Genomic DNA, 18,940 nt, shown 5'->3' with positions numbered 1-18,940 from the left:
CAATTTTTAAGCCTAACACAGTTTGTATTAATATTAATAGGCACATCATAATAGTTACAGTGAGTGAGTGAGTATGGTTTTACGCCGCTTTTAGCAATATTCCAGCAATATCACGGCAGGGGACACCAGAAAAGGGCTTCACACATTGTACCAAGGTCTTCGGCGTGACGAGCAAACACTTTAACCACTAGGCTACCCGTCCACCCCTAAAACAGTTACAAGAACATCACCTGAGCCACCTAAAAATCTGGCATCTTAAAAGCCTTTTCAAGACAAAGATCACTCTCTAGTAGGCATTCTTCCATGGAATGACGAAATGGTTGATGTCTGGCGTAATACTTACTAAATAGTCCTCCTCACAGTACACTTTCCCGTGGACGTTGTAGAAAGCTTTCCCTCGTAACGTCCTCCCTGTCAACACAAGAGAAATAGTGAAAACTCGGGCCAGTGAGTGAATTGGAATGAATTTTAGTTATGTCACAATCACAGACTCCTGGAATGTCTAAGGGACAGAACTCTGTACTGTGAATTGTGGCACCTTAATTTGGCAACCTCTGTCTTCAGAATCCTGGATAAGGCAATTACTATGACAAGTTGCATGTCTAAAAAGTTTATCTCTTCTATCAAGAGATTTTTTAAAGTTTATTTTTCTGGACATTGAAATTAACATTGAAGTTAATGCATGAACGTCAGCAGCATGAATGTGTGATGATCAATTGATATAGACATTGAAATAAAAACAAAAAAGGTTCAAGTAGGACATTAACCCCAAGTTAACCCCGACAAAGACACTGTTGACTCAAGCCCTGCTTCTGCCTCTCACAATAAGGCAACTGAAACCTGCCAAAAAGCATTTGTCTTGCCTTTTGTTGTCTGGTACATTCTTAAAATTCAAAAACCAGGAAATACCATCAAGACGCACAAACATTAGTTTCATTTTCTGTGTCAACACTTATCAGTCTTTGTTTTTCAAGGAAATCAGCCCAAGTTTCATAAATCTCGCACGACCTTGAGGTGTTGGGCCAGATATACAGACAGTAGGGGCATGACATTTTGATGACGTCATCAGTCAGACATGATCAGAAATCACCCAAACAAACCGTATCAGGTCCTTCCTAGCAACATGACACATGACATATCATGGCTCGGCTTTAAAATATAATATAGCAGACATTACAATTCCTTTTAAGAAGAAATACATGAGAATTTTTCAGTTCTCAAAGACTATTAAAAATAAGCATTATCTTTAAAAAGTTTACACAATGAGTATTTTCTCCAACATAGGACCAAGTTTGTATGTGACAAATGTTTGATTTGGGATACACTTTCTCAGTAAAGTAGTAAAATCTGTACTTTACTAAGAAATTGTTATCCCAAATAGAGTGAGTGAGTGAGTATGGTTTTACGCCGCTTTTAGCAATATTCCAGCAATATCACGGCGGGGGACACCAGAAATGGGCTTCACACATTTTACCCATGTCGGGAATCGAACCCGGGTCTTCGGCGTGACGAGCGACCGCTTTAACCACTAGGCTACCCGACCGCCCCCTATCCCAAATAGAGCATATGTTACATTGACCACTTTCTAAATGGTATTGTATGTTCACAGGTTTGTATGGCTCATGTTTTCAAATTGTCGAGAGTAAAATTGTAGGAAAAATGTGTTTAAATTATTGAGATTTACATGGGAGGACAGCACAAAGTGATGTAATTAGTCTTGAATGTTTTTCAGACAAAAAAGGGAACGACATGGTAAGGTTAGGTTAGGGTACTTAAAAACCTATTAACCTAATGAAAGTAAACTCTATCCCTTTCAGAAGTATAATTTCCTGTTACTAAACAGTGCACTAAAATTCCATATTCAGAGTGTTGTGCTAAACTTTATTAAACACAAGTTGTAGCCCATGTCAGATAATGTACACCAATGTACTTGTAACACTGTTTCAAGCTATCGGCATGTTCAGCTATGTTTGCCACCCAATCAGGGCCCCAGCTATCGGCATATTCAGCTATGTGAATATAGAAGTGTTGCCACCCAATCAGGGCCCCAGCTATCAGCATATTCAGCTGTGTGAAAATAGAAACGTTGCCACCCAATCAGGGCCCCCGCTATCAGCATGTTCAGCTGTGTGAAAATGGAAGCGTTGCCACCCAATCAGGGCCCCCGCTATCAGCATGTTCAGCTATGTTTGCCACCCAATCAGGGCCCCAGCTATCAGCATGTTCAGCTGTGTGAAAATAGAAGCGTTGCCACCCAATCAGGGCCCCTGCTATCAGCATGTTGACATTTGTGAACATAGAAGTGTTGCCACCCAATCAGGGCCCCAGCTATTAGCATATTGAGGAATGTGAACAATGTGGAGAGCATGTTATCAGCTGTGCTCCTCTCCACCTTTTGGCCTCTCACTGACAAGGCACTCTGTAGCAACAGTTATCACTGACTGATGGACTTCAGATGACCCCAGCATTGTATTCATATTCATCCAGTCAAATATAGGCTTCCAACAAACTGGCAATCACAAACTATATGCTTCACATAAACTGACCAATCACAAAGAAAAGCTGTATATTCAAATCTAGCATTCAGTCAAACACTTGACCCCAACACAACCATGACTGAGACCATCAGCATCAAGTCACAAACCTCATCATCCCAGTATCATGCTAAACAAACTGGATAAAGACTAAGAATTAAAAAGCTTTTTTATAGCCAACCTGAATTATCAATGATCACTTGGCTAACGAATCCGCCAAGTCCCAAAAATTTAAATGAGAAAAATAAAATAAATTAATATGCTTAAAAAGCCCAACTCATTACTGTCACTATCATCATTAATGAATTATTCAAAATACCATGATTAAAACCTGTTTGAAAATTATCTTTAAACATTCTGCTCCCCATTTATTGCCCCACCTGCTCAACGTTTTGAGGAAACATAAATATATATTTTGAAACATATTTTGTATATTTTGGACCTACTGACCTGAATTTGGGCGCAATAAATCCCAAAACAAAATGGAGTGGTAAAACCTGAATGCCTGCCCGCTTCCAACATATTCCAACCATATTAGTTTCCCTTGCGCCAAGCCCTGGCCCTTACTGCAATGTAAACCTCTCATGAAGCAAGTCTAGACTTTCCTCAGGTCCAGGTTCTCACTGGGGCTCCTCTTCAATTTAAATGGAGTTATTTGTTTCTATCAAATTTCTATATTTTCAGAGACAGAGTGTCTACCAACCAACTACAGATTCAACAACAGAGACAGGACTGTTTAAAGACATTCGACAGTGAGAAAATTCTGGATATTCATGAGTGCACCAACATTTGTAACAGGAGCTGCTCTTACAGTTACTTTCCAGCAATTAAATCCAACATGTTGGACAGTGTCATCATTTGAGAGGACACAGAAAAGTTCACAACTCTGAAAAGACCACCTTCCCGGTGTTCAGTGTTCCAGATCAGGACTTGGCTTCAGGTGGTGTTTGAAGTGTGAGGCATGAAATCAACAACAAAGGGAAATGTGACAAAGGCAATCCGAAGAGGCACAACTACGCCCCTCCCATACAGAGAGTTATGCCCCTTGGCCAGTCAGGAATGTCTGCCTTACTTCACTCCACAAAAACACCCCAGTTGAAAACACCCTCAACTGAAGCCCTTTGTCAGTGCAAGGGTAATTGCTGGACTGATACATCTCATATCCGGGAATCTTTCAAAGAAATTAAATTCTTGTACACTGTCGAGTGTTTCCTTAGGTAGGCCCTTGGCACAGGTGAGGAAAGTGTTTGTTGATGAGAACAATGGTTTCAATGGTCAAGGAGAGCGTTCAGGTAGTGTCTGTGGCCTCTGGTCATAGTGACCGCCTCAACTTGGGTCGGGTTGTCAAATTGTGAAATCAGTTGAAAAAAGCATTAAAACACATGGCTGGGTAAGGAAATATTATTTTAACATTTAATTCTGGAAAGAGGTTGGGGAGAGCACATTTACCAGAAAGGTCAAGAAAATATATTGGGGGGTTATTTACATCAACAATATATTTCGGTATGATTGAGTGCATTAATAAATGAATAATATACTCTGAAGAAAAAAAACACACGCAAAAGTACTAAGATCGTAAATCATATTCGCATTAGACAACCAGTTCGTAGTGTCATTTTGAAGGACCTGCATCGTTGGCTGCGACATCATTGGTGTCAAGGTCACAGAGTATGGCCACAAGGTGGAGACAAGTTTGGTTTCGTGATTTTCAGTCAGGTGAGCTAAGAATCAGAAGATATTTCATAAATAACAACTGAGATGAACTGGAATTTTATCTCCCGCGAGATAACTTTGATTGTGCTAACAGCTTCACGTATGATTGTCTGTAAATCATATCACACTATTATCACCTTATCACCGTTGATAAGCCTACTTGACGACATTGTTGCTGAGATTGGTGTTCTAGTGGTTTTGACGCAGCTAGTCAATGACATTCCAGTATCCTTCTCTCTGTTTCATATCGGTAGTGTTCCATGTCAAGTACTTTCGAGCACTTGACCATGACCTTCACACAGCTCGTTATCGAGGTCTGCTTCTGCTAATTACCAACACTTTGAACACAAGTCAGCCAAGGTTAACAGTAATGACCCCAGTCAAGGAAAGGAAGCATTCCTTCATCAAGTAATGGCTGGCATCCTTGTGTGTTTCTGTGAAGTCAGTTAGGCAGGATGTCCGGAGTGAGTGAGTGAGTGAGTGAATGTGTGTGAAATGAAATTATAGTCTTGATACAATCAAACATGCAGAGTTTCATTTATTGGCAGTGTATGTGCAAACACCAAAATGAGTCTTGTGTTTATCATATTGTATATACGCAAATGATGTGTTTTGTTTGTTGGTTGTTTAACAATGCACTCAGGAATATTCCAGCTATATGACGGAGGTCTGTAAATAATCGAGTCTGGACCAGACAATGGAGTGATTGACATGAATAATTGGGATACGCTGACAAACATTAACCAAATCAGTGAGCCTGAACCCACAATCCTGTTAGTCACCTCTTACGACTAGCATGGGTTGCTGAAGACCAATTCTAACCAATATCTTCACGAGTGAGTGAGTGAGTTAGTGAGTGAGTGAGTCCACTTTGAACTGTATTTCAGTCATATAAGGTTAAAGTTGGGGATAAGCCAGAAAAGATGCAGGTAATTGCTGATTACCCATGCCGTGAGACCAACAGGCACAGGTACGGTGCCGACAAACCCAGGAATGTAATCAGGGTGTTTCGGGAATGCCTGAAGGATGCAACTAGAGCCTCCGGCGACTTAACCACCTGTACCCCCAAATTAACTACTCTGTTATGACACATTGAAAATACTCCACCACACAAACTAGCTGAGGCAAGTTTCTCAACTCATCTATAATGTGGAAATATTAGGTCAATCTTTTCATCCCCAGGAATTACACATGTTAGAAGCTATTCACTGAGATCATGATTTGAAATTATAACTCTGTCTGTGAAAGATAATGCTAAGCATGAGAACCTTCAGCTTGATTGCGAGACAATCCAGTAATCCCTCACTCAACAGGCCTACATCCAGGACAGGTACTTCACACAGAAATAACTTAGGCCAAAATCTTTTGTTTTCTGTTTTACGAATAAGTCAACCTAAACAAGTGAGTGGTTTTACGCTGCTTTTAGCAATATCACAGCAGGGTACACCAAAAATGGGCTTTACCATTGTACCAATGTGGAGAATCAAACTCAGGTCTTCAGCGTGACGAGCGAACGCTTCAACCACTAGGCTACCTCACCACCTCTCATCCTAAACAAGACAGCACAGTCACACAAAGTGTAAGACAATGTAATACCCACTGGAAAAATAGGCTGCTTCACTGAATACACTTATTGGCATTTTGTTATATTTCAAAAGTTGGCTTGTAGAAATATTTCAGTGTTCTTACCTCCTATCTTGGCACAGTGACCAAGAAAATACAGAAAAAATATGTTATGTATTCAAGGATAGATTTTAAACTGCAAATGTTTTGAAAGTTCATGGGAGACAGGTAGTGTCTAGACAATGTAAACTGATTCAGATTCAATTGTTTACTATGCAAAACTATCATTACATTGTCCTGTGCATTGTCTGATTGTTACATTTTATCATGACATTGTCAGATTATTACATCATCTGAATATTATTACATTGTCTGTCTGTTACATTCCGTGAATTTTAATTCTGTTACACTGTCTGATTGTTTGTTACATTGTGTCTGTAACATTGTCTGATTGTTACATTGTGTCTGTTACATTGTCTGAAAGTTACATTGTGTTTCTAACAATGGGTGCGCATGTTGTATAACTCCCAAATCACTACTATTCCAGCTACAAGATGGTGATTTAACACAGTCTGATTGTCACATTGTGTTAAATTCATGTATCAACTTAGTAATTTCACAAATGACATGTATCGTGTATAAAACCAGAAAGAAACAATTGCTCCAAGACCTCGGAGTGTAGTATCAGAGCCGAACGCTGGGAGGCCGTCATGGATCAGCAAGCCCTTGCAGCCATCCCGTTAAAAAAATTGTCCTTTTCCCACACGAGTAAGCTCCAAGAGTCATGGCGGCTTAGGTACCCTTAGTGCAGCACGAAGTGGAACAAACTCCATGTTGTCAGGTGACTTGTTCCTGTCAAGGCTTGTTTATAGCGCATACCGTTCATCCCACAGCCCCTACTGGTACCGTGTCTACCCTAATTCACGGTCTTAACTTATACCCCGTTCACATGCACAACATTTAATAACGTTAGTAATTTTGCACATGTGTAACTATACATACATGTGTATATGTAAATGTTCTATGCATTCATATGAAAATCAACTTAGGTGAGTAAATAAAGTATGTAAATGGTGTAAGGCACACATATTCATCAGTTTGTTCACGACTTTCAACACAAAACAGGTTGTTTTCAAATCAAAGTTGAATGAGAAGACAGAAGAGAGTGTGTTTGATTTAATTTGTACACAAAGTTTTGACTCCTTGAAGCCAAAAGAAAACACCATCTACTAAACTATGTATATATGTATAAAAGTTGGCAACGGATGACAATTTGTTTGGTGTTGGCAAAAGAACAGATATTAATTAGATCATCCTCTTATGTTAACGTAAACGTTCACATTGCAACTTATACACATAGTAGACATGGTAGAAATTTACATTTGCACCTGCTCCAGACAAATTTGCTCTTCCTGTAACTATACACACATGAGTAAATGCGTTCACATGACAAGTATACTCACGCATGTATTTCTACACACGTATGCACATAGACACACATTTGTATAGAGGCGCATGTGAGCGGGGTATTAGTCTGTCATACAGACCCTGAAACAAATATATCCAATACACAGCCCAAGCAAGTCTAGATTACTGCAGTATCAGTATCTAAAAATGAAGACAGTCTCTGGGCTCCTTTTTATTATATTTTTATTAGGATCATTTAACAATGTTTTTTTTTCTGTAAGATATGTTCATTTCAGAGACTAGCTGTTTGTCTAGCCTGAAGTGTGAAGCTTTTACACAAAATATCCTCATTGCTGGAAGGATTCTTGGCAGTTCTTGGTTTTCATCCTTTGTAATAAAAATACCATGTTTATCCGAACAGTTGAAATACTTTTAAGTAATTATTTAAATGTCAACGCATTTTATATAATGAAATATTGATCATATGTACAAACATCTTGAGGATTCTTTTGTATTCTTGGTGTTGGCATCAATAATTTAGAAATGAAGTCAAGTTTTACCTTCTCCACAGAAATCCTCACTTAGTCCAAGATGGTGAGTAGAGCTATTTATCATGTTTATCCGAACTACTATTATTTACAAAGAAAGCGACACAGGGTTGTCATCAGCAACTATCGGCATGATAGGTGTGGCACAAACTCATTCACCTGAGCATAAAGTGGTTGTAGGGTACTACAGAAATGTACCGCCGTCCAAAATAAGAACACAGAAATACACCCCAGTTGACCACAGCATATCAACACACACATTGGTCAAGTTCATCTAGACCAACATCATGAACATGTAGTGTCTTAAACAAACATATCTTACCCCAAAAACGCTGTTAAAAGATCTGATCAAAATATATAAAAAAAGGAGCCCAAAGACTCTCATGTTCCTGATACTGCAGTAATCTAGACTTGCCCACTATTATAGACTTACACGGGCTGTGGAGAGAAGAATATGTGTCCCAATACAATCCATTTTATATACAGCACTGTCACCACTTTGTAACAACAATCTTTTTCCAAAACATGTGAGACATTATGTTTCATGTGAAACTGAAACCACTTTTACTCACTGTATAACAGATTCATTGAGCCACAAAGGGGGATGCTGTGAGTGAGTTGGGTTTAATGCCGCTTTTAAGTTTTAACAGAATTCCAGTTATACCACGGCATGTCAGCTTCATGTGGGAGGAAAGCCTGAAGTAATGTAGGTCTCAGACGTTTACCACTTCGATGAAACCCACAAGCACAGGCATGGTTCTGTCAAACCTAGAAACATAATTGGGGAGAACGGGGTTCGAACCCACAATCATAGGTTTCTGGCGTGCCCAAGGGACGCAACTCTGCACAATGAATCATGGCACCTTATGGGAGCTGAGTACAGAGTGTGTGAGTGAGTGAGTGAGTGAGTGAGTGAGTGAGTGAGTGGATGGGTGGGTGGGTGGGTGGGTGGGTGGGAGGGTCGGTGAGTGAGTGAGTGAGTGAATGAGTGTGTGGGTGGGTGGGTCGGTGAGTGAGTGAGTGAGTGAGTGAGTGAGTGAGTGAGTTGGGTGTTTCATGATGCCCCTTGAAAAGTTTTCTTCTTACATCACAGTATGACAGCTCAATATGGGAAAGCCTGAGAGGTCTCACACATTACCACTTCAGTGAAACCCAAGAGCCTGGGTATGGTGCTGACAAACCTAGAAACATAATCAGGGCAAATTGGGATTCCAACCCATGATCATGGGTTTCAGGGGTGCACGAGGGACACGACTCTGCACAGCGAATGGCAGCACCTTAGATGACTGGGCCACCCACGCCCCCTCTGTACTCAGGGAGGTACCGGGGGCATATATCTGTAATACCTTCTACAACATCCCCTTCAGCCATAGTAAGTCACTGTGACTGTATATTCTTAATGCATAGTGTTTATTTAAGCAACGGTATAACAACAGATCTTACAGAACACAGTCACTGTGAAAAAAGCAATTCCAATAAGGCTCCAATCGTTAAAACATTTTCCAGTCCTTCATAAAACCTACATCTTGTACATGGCAATCCAAACATTTTCTACAGTATATACGGTACTGCCTGTGTGTCTGGGAGAGTCAAGTCTCTGTTGGTCTCACTCTGATCTTGTCACCTCTTTAACTGGCTCTTAAAGGGATTGTTCTGCCTCCAGGCTTCCCCTGTAGGTCGGGGGGTTACAGCAGGGGTGAGAGGGGGCAGGCCCAGCCTAGTAAATGAATGGGATTTGGAGCAAGCTTAGATAAGGCAAGGCTTAGTTATCTGGGCCTGGGAAATGGCAATGCCCCTGACTTGGGTGGTAAGAGGCTGGTCCACCGCTGACTATTGTGGAACAAATCACCTGTCAAGACTCAGAAACAATGGGATAGATTGCCTCTGTTTTCTTGGTACAAAGTGGTCATGTCTTGGGTCTGAGGTGTACTGTCAGATGGGTTAGCTTGTGCAAGAGGCCATTTTACAGGTGCCGTTTGAAAAAGTCGTCTTTATATTCAAGGACATGTCCTTATTTTCCCTCTGACATATTTTTAATTTAACAGTCAGTCACATGTCACCAACCAAAGGTTCCATATCTGAATGTAACTAGTAAATATATGATCTCAATGTTCAGGAATCCAAAAGACAACAAGTAACAATTCAAGGAACCATTGACAAAGGCAAGAGGAAACAGAATGCCTACAGCACCATTAAGTGTTTGTCACTTTATCAGCAACGTAAAAGCTACATCTCAAACTGGTCAGTCAAGTCAGCGACCACATTCCTACATGATAACAACTACTGGTTCCTTCGTATAGTTCTAGCATGACAATCTAGAACGTCACATTATACACCAGTGAGCAGAATCTGCTTTTTGCTGGTCCACATTTGGTTGATGACTACACTGACAGTTATCTACTTTCAAAACCAGTGATCTCAAAACACAGGAAGTTATTCCCATACTTAAATCATTCCCCGTAATAAAATTTAAAAAATCCAATGACTAGTCTGTCATAACAGACTAGGAAACAAATATATCCAATACAACCCATGCAATGTTTGGCATGTATAGATTACTGCAAGGAAATCTCCGGGCTACTTTTATTACATTCTACAACTATTATTTAATAACTGTTTCAGGGGCAGTAGGGTAGCCCAGTGGTTAAAGCGTTTGCTCGTCATGCGGATGCCTGGCTTCAATTCCCCACATAGGTACCATGTGCGAAGCCCATTTCTTGTGTCCCTGCCGTGATGTTGCTGGTATATTGCTAAAAGTGGCGTAAAACCAAACTCATTCACTCACTCACTAACCATGCTAACAACTGTTTCTTTTCCATTAAATATGTTCATTTCAGGGACTAGATGTCAGTCTAACCAATGACCAGCTTTCACCTATGATCATGTAGTTTGAACCAGTACAAATCTGAGACACTTGGCAACAAGGTAGAACATGACTCACAACCAAACCCAGCATCAAGCAGTGTTGCCTACCAAGGTACCGTAAGTCCCCATGGTCCCCAGTATGGTGATCTCCCTTCAGCGGCTGGTGATCTATAGCCCGTTTTTATCATGTTATTGTTAAGTATAAGTGTTCTTCTTTTTTATGATCCCATACTAGTTTTAACATCTTTTTCTGTGATAAGTCTAGTATTTTTACTGTCCTTCGTTGGCAGGTTTTTATATAAGTATAATTGTATTTATCAACATAAAACCTTGATAGTCACGATATGGCTGCAATATTGCCGATGTGACTTTAAATACAACTCACTCACTCACTCCCTGCCTGCCTGACCCCAGTCTTCCTCTACTACAGGACTATCTCCAACAGTTATCACTGGTCACATACTAAACCGGTTTGATGTCCCAGGTCAGCTGTGAGGTGACTGCAGAGCAGGAATGATCTCATAGGGGAGGTTGATAAGCTTGAGATTTATGACCCCCAAATAATGGGAAAGGACAGTCCCACAAGTCCACATGCCATCCAGGTGGTGATGAAAGCATGCAACTACAGGCAACACTATCAGTTGATGGCAGCAGTGATGGAGGCAGGACACCAAGTCAATGGAGGTTGAAAAGGGGACTGATCTTGTGGGGATTACTGGTGGGACATCAACATTCTCTCAGATTCCTGGGTGGCGACAGGTGCCCCTCCCCACCCCTTAATACCATCATTCCTACCTTTATCACTTAGTACGAAAGCTTCATAACCATAATCACAAAGCAGGCTTTCACCTTATCTCCATTGACACCAAATAAGCAGAGCTGGTCTTCAAGGCCTTAGATACACAGGGCTCCAGCTATATCCTGATCTACTTCCATGAAAATAAAACAGGTTTTGATCTTTGATGTTGGCCCTACATGTGTGGGTAATGAACAGTCCTCACAAAGATGTCAGGGTGTCAGTGTAGGGTCACAAGGTGCTCATACTCATACCACAGGAACAACAACAGCTACTGTTCACAATACTCTCTGCTAATGACAATAATAATGTATATTCAGATTGAGGGACTCCCTGTTTAATTCTCTTTCCTTAAAAAATAACTATTTTGAAAGCCTTAACGTCACAGGAATATTTAGTCTATTTTTTTCAAATAACGAACCAGGTAACATAGAAATAATCTGCTATCATGTACAACTTAAAATACATCTGAAGTGCTTATTATAGATAAGCCTAGGTCATAACATAATATTTTGTATTGGTACTTTGTATATCTTGTTACATAGTTTATGGAATATTGTCACTGATGCTTCATGGAACATTTGCACAATAAAATCTTGTATCTTGTATCTTGTACATGTTGTATCCTGTGTCATATATCAAGTCAAGATCTCTCAATAACTACTGTGTCAAAGGTAGCTGATTGATGCCATTTTTACAAACTCAGAGATGCAGACTTATCTCGCATGTTCATACTTGATTAGTTTATTCTGATCAAGTTGAATATATAGTGACAGAATAAGAATGATGTTTGTTTGTTTGTTGTTTTATGCTGCACTCAGCAATATTCCAGCTGTGTGACGGAGGTCTGTAAATAATCAAGTCTGGACCAGACAATCCAGTGATTGATATCATGAGCATCGATCTCACAATACGATACGATAAGATGATATGCATCAACCAAGTCAGCGAGCCTGACCACCCGATTTTGCTAGTTGCCTCTTATGACAAGTATTGGTTTGCTTTGGATCTTTACGGGTCAAATGAAGAATGAAGAAATTGGGAAAGAGTGACGGAGAATGCTGCTTTTAGATTGACAGTGTGATTGACAATGGTCTTCAACATGTTTTTAGCAAAATTCCATCAATATTACTTTGGCCAACAAAAACAATAAAATATAAAATGTACCCATTTTATATTCAAACCTGTTTCCTCAGCATGCAAAGTGAATGCTTCAGCCACAAGACCACCCAGCCATCACTCAAGAATGAGAGGTAGATAAAAATGATTAATTTACAAAACACTGACCTATACTGAAACATACATACAGAGGAGAAGGTATTTTCCCTGTTTTGTGTAATTGACATTGCTAATACAACTTACCACAGGAGCAGCAGACAAAGCACTTGGTATGGTAGAGGTTGCCCATGGCCTGACAGGCATCGTTAGCACCTGTCACCTTCTCCCCACAGGTGTAGCACTGACCTGAAACAGTTCAAAACACCATTGTAAAACAAGCTGTAAACAATCAACGATGACATTATCTCTCAGTCTGGATAAAGTTGTTTGTAACCTTGTCATACAGGTTTAAACTAAATCAACTAAATCAACCTCATTGTCATACAGAGCAAATACTGCAGATGTCAGATGCCATATAAACAAACAATTAAACAATCAAGACTACAACAGTTATACATATTTAATAGTGGCTAAAAACCATCAACAATGCCACTGTCATAAAGGCTTAAAACAATCAACAATGCCACTGTCATAAAGGCATAAAACAGTCAATATTGCCACTGTCATAAAGGCTTAAAACAATCAACAATGCTACTGTCATCAAGGCATAAAACAGTCAATATTGCCGTTGTCAAAAAGGTTTATAACAGTCAACAATGCCATTGTCATAAAGGCTTAAAACGATCAACGATGCCATTGTCATAAAGGCTTAAAACAGTCAACAATATCACTGTCAGTTACCTTTAAAAGATCAATCATTGTTTAAACACCATTTCCCTACAGGTAAACAAAATACCCTTTCTCTATGGTGTAACCGTGGTAACCGTATCATCCCGAACTGTCATAGAGCATCAACACAATCTCCCCACCGTCCCACGGGGAAAGGCTTCGTGCATTCTCCAGCACTCAACTATGGCAAATAATACACCCTACTTGGAGTGCAGGCCCAAATTAATGTTGTTGGTTTTTTCTAATCTTGAACTTTGACAAATATGACTTAGGCATCATCAGAACAAAAATCAAGAATCCGTCTTAAACGTGTGATATAATCATGATGATGAATGACATAACTAAGAAAGAAAAAGACTTCAAAGAAATATTATCAAGACATGAATGTAACGTTTTATTTCATTATTTATACAAAGACATGATAATCCATTTCATAACCCAAATCAATGACTTGATTCAAATCACCAACTTCCAACCACTGGGATAAATGCATACCACAATACTCTTTCAAAGGCATTCCAAACATCATACCATATTTCCCTGTTCCAGAAGCAGTGGGGTCACCCCCACATATTGACATTCACACATATAGAGGAGAGGCCTACATGCTCCTTCACATTCCGCCAATATCCCCACATACCGCTCTGACCACAGGTCAACCAGCCCGGCAGAATCGGCCTTAAGAAAACAATAGCTGGTAACCCCCACTTTTAGCCAGGCTCAACACATCTCTGTCATGTCAATCCACACAGCTTGTAGCAAGGTCATAAACTGTGTGCAGTTTCTTCTTCTACTGCCACAGGTGTCAGCTGTGGACATGGTTCCAGCGAACACCAGGAAGTCCGGCACCAGGAAGTCCGACACCATTAAGTCCGACACCAGGAAGTCCGACACCAGGAAGTCCGACACCATTAAGTCCGACACCATTAAGTCCGACACCAGGAAGTTCGACACCAGGAAGTCCGACACCAGGAAGTTCGACACCAGGAAGTTCGACAACAGGAAGGCCGACACCATTTAGTCCGACACCATTTAGTCCGACACCATTAAGTCCGACACCATTAAGTCCGACACCAGGAAGTCCGACACCAGGAAGTCCGACACCATTAAGTCCGACACCAGGAAGTTCAACACCAGGAAGTCCGAAACCAGGAAGTTCGACACCAGGAAGTTCGACAACAGGAAGTCCGACACCATTAAGTCCGACACCAGTAAGTCCGACACCATTAAGTCCAAAACCAGGAAGTTCGATAGCAGGAAGTCAGACATCAGGAAGTGAGCCTCTGTGTTAATCTCAGACATGGTACTGCCTTCTGTTTGTTTTCACAGCTACTCAGTACTAGGTAAATCCGACTTGACTTTCAGGCTGAATATGAAAACAAGGGTGGAGATTTTCATCATGTGCAGCTGTGCCGGAGGGATGTTCGTTCCCGATTCTTATGTCAGTAAAGATGATTAACTGCAAGCTGAACTTGATCAGTCCGTTTTTCCACAGGTAAAAGGTTGTGATGAAAATGTTTCTTCTTAAAATAGTAGGCAAGTCAGTCACTATTGTTAACCCTCTGGATGTGGAATTGCTAAGCCTTAACACATTTAGTATCCTTCAAACTAACATACCATACTCATTCTAGTTCGTTATAAGTGTGTATACAGCCTATATACAACAAATGGCCGGGACCCACCAAAAAACAGTATATCAATCAGTTTGTTAAAAGCTTGTTAGTTATACATGTAGTTTACTGCATATACATATATACATGTAAAAATGTCTTACCATGAATATTAGGGACTTATTTTATCAGAAACTAAAGATAACGTCCTTGGATGTATGTCTCTTGTAGAGACAACTTGTTCTTATTACTTAAATAATCTAGAAACTATTACTTAAGCTAATATTATTGTACAGAGACTTGTGCAAATCTACTCGTCCAGCAAAGAGGAGTGAGTGAGTGAGTGAGTGAGTGAGTGAGTGAGTGTGGTTTTACGCTGCTTTTAGCAATATTCCAGCAATATCATGGCAGGGACACCAGAAAGGGGCTTCACCCATTGTACCCATGTGGGAAATCGAACCCAGGTCTTGGGCGTAACGAGCGATCGCTTTAACCACTAGGCTACCTGAACGCCCCCCAGCAAAGAGGCGAATGGTAACCTCCTACATATATTTGTAGCATGTTGGTTGAGGACTATGGGTTACTTGGCCCTTGTATTCAACATCTCCCTCTCTAGATGATGATCATTGACAGTTGAACTGTCCCATCCCGACACAACCCAGATCCCGAATAAGCATGTCCAGTGGTGAAGTGACCACTTCCTGCCAGCACTCGCGCCAGGATGTCAGAATGTCACGCACAGGTTACACATGCCCTGTAACATTAGGCTTCATTGACCCTGGACAGGATGTGAAGCATGTCGACTGGCATTTACACCACAATCAAACACACTGATACTGAACTGGTAGATTAACATCTAGTCTCTGAAATGAACATATCTTACAGAAAAAGTTCTTAAATTATCTTAATAAAATAATTATTTCAATTGTTCGGATAAACATGGTATTTTTATTACAAAAGATAAAAACCAAGAACTGCCAAGAATCCTTCCAGCAATGAGGATATTTTGTGTAAAAGCTTCACACTTCGGGCTAGACTAACAGCCAGTCTCTGAAATGAACATATCTTACAGAAAAAAAAGTTGTTAAATTATGTTAATAAAAATATAATGAAAAAGAGTCCAGTGACTCTGCAGTAATCTAAACTTGCCAAACATTATAGACTTGCATGGACTGTATTGGATATATTTGTTTCAGGGTTTGTATGACAGACAATAGACTTGCACAAGTCCATAAAGCAATAACTATTAGTAAAATCATAAGTTCTAGATTATGTAAATAATAAGAACAAGTTGTTCCTATAAGAGACATTAGGTGTACTGTCCACATATCTAGGCTTGCAATCAGGAGGATAGAAATACAACACATTCATGGACTATCTTTCAGTAGGCCTTGGAGCAAGGCTAGACAGACTACTGAGCTGGGAACAGTGGCAGTTCTGTCTGCACTCACCACATGACATCGCCATGCACAATGTACATGACATCTCTATTTACCTTTCATGTCTAGAATCCTATTTACTCCCAAGTGTAGATAGTTTGTACCTTGCCCCATGAGGGTGTCGTGTACAATAAACATTCTTGATTCTTGACATGTCTTATACCACACTCTTCTAATTTTATGTTTCACGGATTTATTCCAGTTTTTCCACACAAGGTCGGTCGAAATAAAAATAAAAATAAAAATAAATGTGCCTGTCATTTATTTATTTATTTATATGAGTCATTCTGCCATTGGGGTAAAATTGCAGGTGGCCTCTTGAATCACTGATAGTGATGTAGACATGGAATTGATATATAACATTTTTTTACTGTATTTAAGGGTTAATATTATTAGCAGGACACATAAAAAAAATGAATAAATATTTAATTTAATTTATTTGTTAGACCGGCTGCTTTTCAGTAGGGGCGGGAGGCCCATGAAACAAAAAATAAAACATGTGTGGCCTTATGATTATGTAGCACATCGTGTGCAGTGGGAGGGAGAGTCCATGGTCCATCAGAGGGAGTTTCGGTGTCTTGGTGGCATTCAGCCTTTGTGGCAAGGACAAGCTGCAGATAGGACTGAATTCAGGATCCATGAGAATCAGCAAGCATTGATATTGGCTGCTATTTTGAAAACAGTTCTGATTCTGGAATGTGTGTGCATGTGCTTAACGCTGCACAGCACCATTCCAGCTGTAACAGTTGCCTGTAATAATCCAGTGATTGATATAATGAACAACGATCCAGACCATCAGGGTCTATTAACATGCCATCAACCAAGTCACCGATCCTAAAGTTGCCTCTTGCAACCAGACAATCTGGTGATTGACATCATGAGCATCGATCTATACAATTGGATGACATGCATCAACCAAGTCAACAAGCCTGAAAACCCGATCCCGTTGGTCACCTCTAATGACAAGCATAGTCACCTTTTATGGAAAGCATGGGTTCTTGAAGACCTATTCTAACCCGGATCTTCACGGGTTGCAATTGAAACTGACAAAACTATTTAAAATCATAGAGAATCATACATCAACCATAACACGGTTTATGTCTTAACTCAAATCTACTGATTTCTCCATTACTGAAAGAGCAGGTTTGTTTCCCCACATGGGTACAGCATGTGAAAGCCTTTCATGTGATCTCGGCCATGTGTCGCTGCAGTGTTGCTGAAGGCAACTGGAAACCTCACAGAACATACATCAGTTTCATAAACTATCATGCTGCAACATCTGCACTTGAAAAACGTGTGGTAAATGTTGCAAGATGCCAGCTCCTTGATCAATAGAGACACTGATTCATTCCATTAGCAAGTTATCAAACCATCCCCCAGTCCCCATCATCTTCATCACTGCTCCTTAATGTAATAAATACCATCAATTTACCATTTTGACCATGTGAAGTGTAACAGAGGCACCGAATCCAACATTTAATAACATTTCCAATAATGAACAGTGAAAGCTGATGAAGTGCCAAGAAGCATGGTAACACAGGCGATGATCGACGCCAGTGGTGGTCGCTCTACTAATGTGGAACAGACTGGCTCTTCAGGAGGGGAATTATAGGGGCAGGTGTAGACTACGCATAGTCTCTGAAAATGAATAATTGGATAGAAACAAACAACCATTAAATTAAAATAGAGCCCCAGTGAGACAGAATCAGAATTTGTGGACTATCTACATGATCTAGACTTGCTTATTTAGAACTACAACCCAAATATGGTTTGGGGACTGTGAAAGAGTCTTAGGCAGGTGGTCTTGTGGTCATGGTGATACAAGGTCCAAAGAGACATGTGTGGTTTCCATTTCAGCCCATCCAATTACAGTGTGTACAGTGTGTAGGTCTTCCCCTTCTCCCGTATGTTGTTCTGTGAAGTAATTTGCAGTACATCAGAGAAAGCCTTGTTTCGACTGTAGATCCCGACAGTCTTATCTACGGCATGTAGATCCCGACAGTCTTATCTACAGCATGTAGATCCCGACAGTCTTATCTACAGCATGTAGATCCCGACAGTCTTATCTACAGCATGTAGATCCCGACAGTCTTATCTACAGCATGTAGAGCCGAGTGAGTGAGTGAGTATGGTTTTACGTTGCTTTTAGCAATATTCCAGCAATATCACGGCGGGGGACACCAGAAATGGGCTTCACACATTGTACCCATGTCGGGAATCGAACCCAGGTCTTTGGCGTGACGAGCGAATGTTTTAACCACTAGGCTACCCGAATGCCCCTATGTAGAGTGGAGCACAACTAGGGGCAAAACAATACAGCAAGGTCACGATACGATACGTATCATGATACACTGGTCACTAAACGATACGTATCATGATACACTGGTCACTTAACGATACGTATCATGATTCATGGGTCACGATATGATACGTATCATGATACACTGGTCACTAAACGATACGTATCATGATTCATGGGTCACGATATGATACATATCATGATACAAAGGTCACGACA

At 40.4% G+C, this 18,940-nt stretch overlaps 1 protein-coding gene across 5 annotated transcripts in view; it reads right to left on the bottom strand.

The window, feature by feature from the left end:
* The window catches only part of LOC139454566 (Wilms tumor protein 1-interacting protein homolog), a 71,051-nt gene that overhangs the window by 19,707 nt on the left and 32,404 nt on the right, over positions 1 to 18,940 (bottom strand). For all 5 annotated transcript variants that reach the window (XR_011652460.1, XM_071236359.1, XM_071236360.1 and 2 more), the window contains exons 2-3: positions 12,789 to 12,890; positions 344 to 411 (exon numbers count right to left, since the gene is read on the bottom strand). Coding sequence is in view for 4 of the 5 variants with exons in the window: in XM_071236359.1 (XP_071092460.1) it covers positions 344 to 411; positions 12,789 to 12,890 (170 nt within the window). In the remaining variant the exon portion in view is untranslated. The remainder of the gene's footprint in view (positions 1 to 343; positions 412 to 12,788; positions 12,891 to 18,940) is intronic.

The sequence above is a fragment of the Haliotis cracherodii genome, unplaced genomic scaffold (assembly GCF_022045235.1).
Source record: "Haliotis cracherodii isolate W230 unplaced genomic scaffold, xgHalCrac1.p SCAF_10, whole genome shotgun sequence".
Lineage (NCBI taxonomy): Eukaryota > Metazoa > Mollusca > Gastropoda > Lepetellida > Haliotidae > Haliotis > Haliotis cracherodii.
This window is presented reverse-complemented; position numbering and strand designations above follow the sequence as displayed.